Genomic DNA, 10,267 nt, shown 5'->3' on the forward strand with positions numbered 1-10,267 from the left:
GTATATCACAGGTCTATGAACAGTCTCAGGGCAGATTTAAAAAAAACCAAAGCAAGGTGAATGTATATCACAGGTCTATGTACAGTCTCAGGGGGCAGATTTAAAACCAAAGCAAGGTGAAGGTATGGTATATCACAGGTCTATGAACAGTCTCAGGGCAGATTTAAAAAAACCAAAGCAAGGTGAAGGTATATCACAGGTCTATGAACAGTCTCAGGGCAGATTTAAAAAAAACCAAAGCAAGGTGAAGGTATATCACAGGTCTATGAACAGTCTCAGGGCAGATTTAAAAAAACCAAAGCAAGGTGAAGGTATGGTATATCAGGTCTATGAACAGTCTCAGGGCAGGCCAGGTTTGAAGTGAACAGAACATTCTGATCTAGTCATCTGTAAACACATCAGACATATCTCTGTTTAAGGAGATCACCTCACTACCTGTCTATCGGTCATATCTCTGTTTACGGAGATGACCTCACGACCTGTCTATCGGTCATATCTCTGTTGAAGGAGATCACCTCACTACCTGTCTATCGGTCATATCTCTGTTTAAGGAGATCGCCTCCACGACCTGTCTATCGGTCATATCTCTGTTGACGGGAGATCACCTCACGACCTGTCTATCGGTCATATCTCTGTTTAAGGAGATGACCTCACTACCTGTCTATCGGTCATATCTCTGTTGAAGGAGATCGCTCACCTGTCTATCGGTCATATCTCTGTTTAAGGAGATGACCTCGACGCATCTATCTATCGGTCATATCTCTGTTTAAGGAGATCACCTCCGACCTGTCTATCGGTCATATCTCTGTTTAAGGAGTCGCCTCACCTGCTCCTACCGGTCATAGCCCCCTGTTGAAGGAGATGACTCACGACCTGTCTATCGGTCATATCTCTGTTGAAGGAGATGACCTCACGACCTGTCTATCGGTCATATCTCTGTTTACGGAGATGACCTCACGACCTGTCTATCGGTCATATCTCTGTTTAAGGAGATCACCTCACGACCTGTCTATCGGTCATATCTCTGTTGAAGGAGATCACCCCTCACAACCTTCATAGCTATAATAAGAGTAAAAAGCATGTTCTCTCTCTCATCATCCCCAATGACAACACACACACCCCCTCAGAACATATCAAAGATAAGAGAGGTCAGCCTCTGTCGAAAGGGCCTGGGGGTTAAGCCTGTGGTTAGGGGTCCGAGTTCTGGGTTCAGGGTTTGGTCCCGACTGTAGAGGGGGGATAGTGACCCTGGAAGCGTCTCCAATGGTACTCTATTCCCTCTATAGTGCACTACTTTAGACCAGAGCCCTATAGAACCCTATTCCCTCTATAGTGCACTAATTTAGACCAGAGCCCTATAGAACCCTATTCCCTATATAGTGCAGTACTTTAGACCAGAGCCCTATAGAACCCTATTCCCTATATAGTGCACTACTTTAGACCAGGACCCATAGCGCTCTGGTCAAAGTAGTGGACTATATAGAGTAGGATGTAATTTGGGATACATCTCATGTTGTGGGCCTGTTGACCACCCCGCCTGGCCCGGTGGTCTACTGGGCCTGTTGACCACACCGCCTGGCCCGGTGGTCTACTGGAGCCTGTTGACCACACCGCCTGGCCCGGGTGGTCTACTGGGCCTGTTGACCACACTGCCTGGCCCGGTGGTCTACTGGGCCTGTTGACCACACCGCCTGGCCCGGTGGTCTACTAGACCTGTTGGCCACACTGCCTGGCCCGGTGGTGTGCTGGGCCTGTTGACCACACCGCCTGGCCGGTGGTCCTGAGCCTGTTGACCACCGTCTGGCCCGGTGGTCTACTGGGCCTGTTGACCACACCGTCTGGCCCGGTGGTCTACTGGGCCTGTTGACCACACCGCCTGGCCCGGTGGTCTACTGGGCCTGTTGACCACCCCCGCCTGGCCCGGTGGTCTACTGGTCCTGTTGACCACCCCGCCTGGTCCGGTGGTCTACTGGTCCTGTGGACCACCCCGCCTGGCCCGGTGGTCTACTGGTCCTGTTGACCACACCGCCTGGTCCGGGGTGGTCTACTGGGCCTGATGACCACCCCGCCTGGCCCGGTGGTCTACTGGGCCTGTTGACCACACCGCCTGGCCCGGTGGTCTACTTAGCCTTGGTTTCTCCTCGTAGGTTCCGGCGTTCTTGTAGGAACCGACGATCCCATTCCTCCACCAGCTCCTCCCCGCCCGCCCTTACCCCTCCTTCCCGCTCTCGTCGAAGCGCTCTTTGTGGAGCCTGTGTACTTGGTGGTGTCTGTCAGTCTGTCCACTGCGCTGTCTTCGCCATTTTCTGTGGGGGAGGGGGTGGGGGGACGACAGTATCAGAAACCATGTTGTCATGTTGGTGAGCCAAACCAATACAGTTCTGTTTTTTAATGATACACTGCTACTGTAGGTTTTCTTGACAAACTGAGGAAGTTCCCTCTGTCCTCCAGCGTTGGGATCACAACAGTTCTGAAGGTTCTAGAATCTGAATGTTATACACAGGAGGATACAGCTGGAGGTGGATAGGTAGAACCGCTCCCTAAAGAAGGTCCCTAGAATCTGAATGTTATACACAGGAGGACACAGCTGGAGGTGGATAGGTAGAACCCTAAAGAAGGTCCCTGGAATCTGAATGTTTTACACAGGAGGACACAGCTGGAGGTGGATAGGTAGAACCGCTCCCTGAAGAAGGTCCCTAGAATCTGAATGTTATACACAGGAGGATACAGCTGGAGGTGGATAGGTAGAACCCTGAAGAAGGTCCCTAGAATCTGAATGTTTTACACAGGAGGATACAGCTGGAGGTAGAACCCTAAAGAAGGTCCCTAGAATCTGAATGTTTTACACAGGAGGATACAGCTGGAGGTGGAACCCTAAAGAAGGGATTACTTTAACTCAATTATAATTTCTTAAGTCAAAAAACCAACAGCCACTCTTAGATAAAGAGGTTGAACTCCGGTTCAATTCACAGCATGACAACAGCCAGCCAGTGTTAACAAATTATTGTGTTTGGAGAAAAAATAAACCTTAGGTAAGACACACACACACACAGACACAGACACACACAGACACACACACACACACACACACACACACACACACACACACACACACACACACACACACACACACACACACACACACACACACACACACACACACACACACACACACACACACACACACACACACACACACACACACACACACACACACGAAGCCAATCTCTTATAATGGATATGATGTCATGAATGTGAGTTGGCTCAGAGCGAGCCAGAGCACTGAGACGGTTTGGAGAGCTGAGTACATTCACTGTATTCACTCAGGCACGTCTAAACAACCTCCTTCAGAACGGCGTGATTAACACACCGTCCTCCTCCACAACTGTCCTTATCTACCCTCAAGTGACAGCAGACCACTTTGCCAGGCCTTATCCCCATATTCATGTAGGTACATAATCTTACCACACACTTGAAGCTGGGTTTTAGAACAAGACCGTGTTTATTTAGCTGGATAACATGTCAATAATTAAAGTTGATTGGTTGCAGTAGTAGTAGTAGTAGTAGTAGTAGTGTAGTAGTAATAGTAGTAGTAGTAGTAGTAGTAATAGTAGTAGTAATAGTAGTACCATTAGTAGAAGTAGCATAGTAGTAGTAGTAGTAGTATTAGTAATAGTAGTAGTAGTGGTATAGTAGTAGTAGTAGTACCAGTAGTAGTAGTGGTATAGTAGTAGTAGTAGTAGTATAGTAGCAGTAGTAGTAACAGTAGTACTAGAAGTAGTAGTAGTAGTGTAGTAGTAGTGGTAGTAGTGTAGTAGTAGTAGTAGTAGTAGTGGTAGTAGTAGTAGTGGTAGTAGTAGTAGTAGTGGTGGTAGTAGTAGTAGTGGTAGTGGTAGTAGTAGTGGTGGTAGTAGTAGTACTATTAGTAGTAGTAGTAGTAGTATTAGTAATAGTAGTACCAGTAGTAGTAGTGTAGTAGTAATAGTAGTAGTAGTAGTAGTAGTAATAGTAGTAGTAATAGTAGTACCATTAGTAGAAGTAGCATAGTAGTAGTAGTAGTAGTAGTAGTATATTAGTAATAGTAGTACCAGTAGTAGTAGTGTAGTAGTAGTAGTAGTAGTACTAGTAGTAGTAGTGGTATAGTAGTAGTAGTAGTAGTAGTATAGTAGCAGTAGTAGTAACAGTAGTACTAGAAGTAGTAGTAGTAGTGTAGTAGTAGTGGTAGTAGTGTAGTAGTAGTGGTAGTAGTAGTGGTAGTAGTAGTAGTAGTAGTAGTGGTGGTAGTAGTAGTAGTGGTAGTAGTAGTAGTAGTGGTAGTAGTAGTGGTGGTAGTAGTAGTAGTACTATTAGTAGTAGTAGTAGTAGTAGTGGTAGTAGTAGTAGTACTATTAGTAGTAGTAGTAGTAGTAGTGGTAGTAGTAGTAGTGGTAGTAGTAGTGGTAGTAGTAGTAGTAGTAGTAGTGGTAGTAGTAGTAGTAGTAGTAGTAGTAGTAGTAGTAGTAGTAGTAGTAGTAGTAGTAGCAGCAGTTGCAATGTAGTAGCATAGTAATAGTAGTAGTATATTAGTAGTAGAAGTAGTAGTAGTGTAGTAGTAGTAGTATAGCAGTAGTATATTAGTAGAGTAGTAGTAGTGTAGTAGTAGTATATTAGTCGTAGTAGTAGTATAGTAGTAGTATATTAGTAGCAGCAGTATATTAGTAGTAGTAGTAGTAGCAGTAGTAGTAGTAGTATTTTAGTAGTAGTGGTGTATTTGTAGTAGTAGTGTATTTGTAGTAGTATATTATTATTATTGTAAGTAGTAGTAGTAGTTGTAGTGTAGTAGTAGTGTATTAGTAGTAGTAGTATAGTAGTAGCATATTAGTAGTAGTAGTAGCAGTAGTAGTAGTATTTTAGTAGTAGTGGTGTATCTGTAGTAGTATATTATTATTATTAGTAGTATACTAGTAGTAGTAGTATATTAGTAGTAGTAGTGTATCTGTCGTACCGTGACTCCTACGTTGGTGGGCTCCTTGCCCTCTATCAGCTTGTAGACAGACGTTAGGGCCTCCTCTTTGCTCTGACCTTTGAACCTCTTAGGGGCCAGCTCCTCCAGGGCTCTCTGGAATTCCTCGTAGGTGATCACCCGGGACGTCTTCGCTCTGCAACGGTTCCACAACACTGTTCTGAGGTGGATTTATAATCTACTACTGTCGGAAAACAACAGTCGTTCCACAACACTGTTCTGAGGTGGATTTATAATCTACTACTGTCGGAAAACAACAGTCGTTCCACAACACTGTTCTGAAGTGGATTTATAATCTACTACTGTCGGAAAACAACAGTCGTTCCACAACACTGTTCTGAAGTGGATTTATAATCTACTACTGTCGGAAAACAACAGTCGTTCCACAACACTGTTCTGAGGTGGATTTATAATCTACTACTTCGGAAAACAACAGTCTTTCCACAACACTGTTCTGAAGTGGATTTATAATCTACTACTCGGAACGCTCTTATCCACTTCCACAACAGTTCTGAAGTGATTTATAATCTACTAACGCTCTTTCGGCGACAACACTGTTCTGAAGTGGATTTATAATCTACTAGTCAAAACAACAGTCGTATCCACAACACTGTTCTGAAGTGGATTTATAATCTACTACTGTCAAAACAACAGCTCTTATCCACAACACTGTTCTGAAGTGGTTATAATCTTTATAATCTACGATTTACTGTCGGATTTATAAAGTCATTTAACGCTCTTATCCACAACACTGTTCTGAGGTGGATTTATAAATCATTTACATTTAAGTCATTTAGCAGACGCTCTTATCCAGAGCGACTTACAGTTCTGAAGTGGATTTACTCAAGTATTATCAGAACTAGTATAAGTATATAATAATAATAATAATAATAATAATAATAATAATAATAATAATAATAATAATAATAATGGGCCAATTGAAACCAACATTGGCCTCTATTTTATCGCCATCTGATCTCTCTTAAACCATGGGAAAGTTCATTTTATATGGCCCAGTGCCCCGGGTGGGTGGAGATTACCCTTAAGGACCAATGGAATGGTCTAAAAATACGCAAACTCCGCCAAACCGGGGCACTGGGCCATACAAAACAAACTCGCCCATGCTTTAAGAGAGACCAGTTGAGGATAATCTAGCGGCTAATGTTGGTTGCAATTGGTACCATAAATAATAACATCATCGTAATAGATTAACGTATTACATTGTTATTATGTTGTAGTTGGTTGTTATTAAAACTGGTCCATACAAAACACGATTTCATTCAGAGCGATCAATTGGGAATAATCTAGCGCCTAATGTTGGTTACAATTTGTCCCATAAATAATAATCAGCATCATCGTAATAGATTAATGTAATTCCATTGATAATTATGTTTTTTGTCGTTTGGTCGCTATTAAAACTCACTTGACTTTCGTGAAGACGATATCCACGTCAGTGCCGGTGACATTCTTGGCGTCGGTGATCTTGCAGTCCTTACACAGTTTAGCCCAGTTCTTCCCGTTCATCTCCTTCCCTGTGGCCTTGGTGTCTCCGTGGATCGCGAACTTCTTAAAGGAGTTCATCAGCTGCTTCAGATCTGTGCTCTCCGCCATCTTGGTAGAATATCTACCACAATAAGACAACATGGGTCTTTATTATACATATTTGTCTGTCTACAAGCTGATAGAGGGCAAGGAGCCCACCAACGTAGGAGTCACGGTACGACAGATACACTACTACTACTCAGTATACTACTATACTACTACTACTAATATACTATCAGTTACTACTACTACTAGTATACTACTACTAACATACTACTACTAGTATACTACCATAATTACTACTAGTGCATAATTAGCATAATTACTACTAGTATACTACTACTAATAATATACTAATTACTACTACTACTACTATTATAATTACCACTAATTACTAATACAATTACTACTACTAGTACTACTACTACTAGTATACTACTACTAATAATACACTACTACTACTAATATACTACTACTACTAGTATACTACTACTACTACTACTACCACTAATATACTACTACTGACACAATAAGCAGGTGTATTTAAAGCTGCCTCATTACAAAACAGGACAACAAGACTCATCGCTGTGTTCTAATACCCATACTCACATACTGTATACTACATACTTAATGAGAATATACTATTAGTACAGTTTAGTATACTGTAAAGGAAGAGTATCATTCCAGTTGAGCTTCGCCTGTCCAACCGGAAGTTGATGCTGTTGCTATGCAACGTCTTGCTAGCGTATTAGCATAACAAATGACCGATTTCCGGGGTGTGTTCGTAAATTCATTCTGGGGGTGTCCAGATTGTCCGTTCGTATATTTCAGAGCGTTCAGAGGGCCCTGCCGTAGGAGTAGGGTTCAACGGCAGTCAAGCACCCAAGCTAACTGGCTAACGTTGGCTAGCTACTTAAAAGAATATAATTTTTTATTTTATTTTAATTTCACATATTTTATTGATAGTGGAAAACAGAAATCTTGCAGGATAAAAATGTCGTCTGAAATCATCGGCCATCATTTCATGTTCTTAGTTACACTGGCGGTTGTAGTGGATAATTGACCGCCTAGCGACTTCCAAACACCTCACTCTGACCATGATACTCTCCCAAGCAGAGCTGCTCAGCCTGTTTTCATGTTATCCAGAGACTTGGTGACTGTAATTGTGTTCCTGGCAACAATTTTATCTATCTTCTTTTTTAAAATTTTGCCTACGTTTAATGACAACGGCCAAAGCTTATTGAAACGCACAACGACTATACCACTTAGCTAAGAATGATGTGAATCATCAAGTCAATAAACGTTGGGTAATTAGATCAGCAGATCGTTAATATACTGCCTGGCAAGTTTGATCTATTAGTAGCCAATTAACGTTAGGTACCTAGCTAACATACCGGTACATACTGCTGTAATGCTATGCAGTTCGTAAGGACAGCGTAGATAATAAGTTGTCAGCCAACATAACGTGGTACAAAACTTATTTGAAAAGTTATTACTATATTACATTGTGTAACAGTATAACTTTAGACCGTCCCCTCGCCCATACCCGGGCTCGAACCAGGGACCCTCTGCACACATCAACAACAGTCACCCTCCGAAGCATCGTTACCCATCGCTCCACAAAAGCCGCGGCCCTTGCAGAGCAAAGGGAACCAACCGCTAGTTCAAGGTCTCAGAGCGAGTGACGTCACCGATTGAAACGCCATTAGCGCGCACCGCCGCTAACTAGCTAGCCATTTCACATCCGTTACAATTGCTCAATAAAAATAAAATAAAAACATTTGTCAGAATTAGTTAAAGCAATGAATTTGTCTCCGCTCTCCTCGGCTGTATATTCTTCGCCATTTTCTCAAATCTGAAAACGTAGTGAAGCATACACACCTTTTCTGAAGAATTGCATTATGGGTCCTTAAAAGCACGGATATAGTGTCCACTGTATATATACTTCGTATTTTGGCGAATTTAGTACGACATCCGGGAACTTTTTGGCATATAAACAATATCCATACTATGACCAATGAGCATACTATATACTCTATTCACCTCACAGATTGTACGGTTAGTGGGGTTAGTATGACCAATGAGCATACTATATACTCTATTCACCTCACAGATTGTACGGTTAGTGGTGTTAGTATGACCAATGAGCATACTATATACTCTATTCACCTCACAGTTATTACGGTTAGTGGTGTTAGTATGACCAATGAGCATACTATATACTCTATTCACCTCACAGATAGTGGGGTTAGTATGACCAATGAGCATACTATATACTCTATTCACCTCACAGATTGTACGGTTAGTGGTGTTAGTATGACCAATGAGCATACTATATACTCTATTCACCTCACAGATTGTACGGTTAGTGGGTTAGTATGACCAATGAGCATACTATATACTCTATTCACCTCACAGTTATTACGGTTAGTGGTGTTAGTATGACCAATGAGCATACTATATACTCTATTCACCTCACAGTTATTACGGTTAGTGGTGTTAGTATGACCAATGAGCATACTATATACTCTATTCACCTCACAGATTGTACGGTTAGTGGGGTTAGTATGACCATTGAGCATACTATATACTCTATTCACCTCACAGATTGTACGGTTAGTGGGGTTAGTATGACCAATGAGCATACTATATACTCTATTCACCTCACAGATTGTGGGGTTAGTGGGGTTAGTATGACCAATGAGCATACTATATACTCTATTCACCTCACAGATAGTGGGGTTAGTGGGGTTAGTATGACCAATGAGCATACTATATACTCTATTCACCTCACAGATTGTACGGTTAGTGGGGTTAGTATGACCATTGAGCATACTATATACTCTATTCACCTCACAGTTATTACGGTTAGTGGGGTTAGTATGACCAATGAGCATACTATATACTCTATTCACCTCACAGATTGTGGGGTTAGTGGGGTTAGTATGACCAATGAGCATACTATATACTCTATTCACCTCACAGTTATTACGGTTAGTGGTGTTAGTATGACCATTGAGCATACTATATACTCTATTCACCTCACAGATAGTGGGGTTAGTATGACCAATGAGCATACTATATACTCTATTCACCTCACAGATAGTGGGGTTAGTGGGGTTAGTATGACCAATGACCATACTATATACTCTATTCACCTCACAGATAGTGGGGTTAGTGGGGTTAGTATGACCAATGAGCATACTATATACTCTATTCACCTCACAGATAGTGGGGTTAATATGACCAATGAGCATACTATATACTCTATTCACCTCACAGATAGTGGGGTTAGTGGGGTTAGTATGAGTATTGGAACAGCTTTTAGACTTTCTATAATGGATGTTTCATAGTATTGTATTCATTTAAATGGTATATGACATGCATACTTGATCCGGTGGTAAATACCTTGTCAACGACTAAAGAACGTGTCAAAGTTGACTGATTTATTGTGTTAGTTTTGTACTACTAATAGTGTCTGTCTCATGCTCCAGATGAACCCTCGGGACTTTAAAATGAATATCACATGTCCTCTAACTCGACTCTATTTGACCTCTCAGACCTTCCCCTTCAGGGATCTGGGTTCACACAATCTGTTGAAAGGATTCCTTTTTTTTAAATAAAGAGAGCAGAAGAGGAGAGGAGGAGGAGAGAGGAGGAGAGGAGAGAGGAGAGGAGGAAAGAAGAGGAGGAGAGGAGAGGGGAGAGGAGGAGGGAAGAGGA

The 10,267-nt window shown here is 42.1% G+C and overlaps 1 protein-coding gene and 1 long non-coding RNA gene across 2 annotated transcripts; both read right to left on the minus strand.

The window, feature by feature from the left end:
* Positions 1–417: 417 nt before the first annotated feature.
* Positions 418–1,233, minus strand: LOC124030166. Its single transcript, XR_006837912.1, has 2 exons — positions 874–1,233; positions 418–479 (listed from the first exon to the last, which is right to left on the minus strand). It is a non-coding gene; the product is annotated as an uncharacterized LOC124030166 (long non-coding RNA).
* A 999-nt stretch (positions 1,234–2,232) lies between these two features.
* LOC124030165 (tubulin polymerization-promoting protein family member 3-like) lies at positions 2,233–6,635 on the minus strand. The gene is made up of 3 exons (XM_046341623.1): positions 6,426–6,635; positions 4,985–5,138; positions 2,233–2,306 (listed from the first exon to the last, which is right to left on the minus strand). The coding sequence occupies exons 1-3, from the start codon at positions 6,611–6,613 to the stop codon at positions 2,274–2,276; spliced, it is 375 nt and encodes a 124-aa protein (XP_046197579.1). The 5' UTR covers positions 6,614–6,635; the 3' UTR covers positions 2,233–2,273.
* Between the last annotated feature and the right edge of the window lie 3,632 nt (positions 6,636–10,267).

This window comes from Oncorhynchus gorbuscha, unplaced genomic scaffold (genome assembly GCF_021184085.1).
Source record: "Oncorhynchus gorbuscha isolate QuinsamMale2020 ecotype Even-year unplaced genomic scaffold, OgorEven_v1.0 Un_scaffold_9622, whole genome shotgun sequence".
NCBI classification, from domain to species: domain Eukaryota; kingdom Metazoa; phylum Chordata; class Actinopteri; order Salmoniformes; family Salmonidae; genus Oncorhynchus; species Oncorhynchus gorbuscha.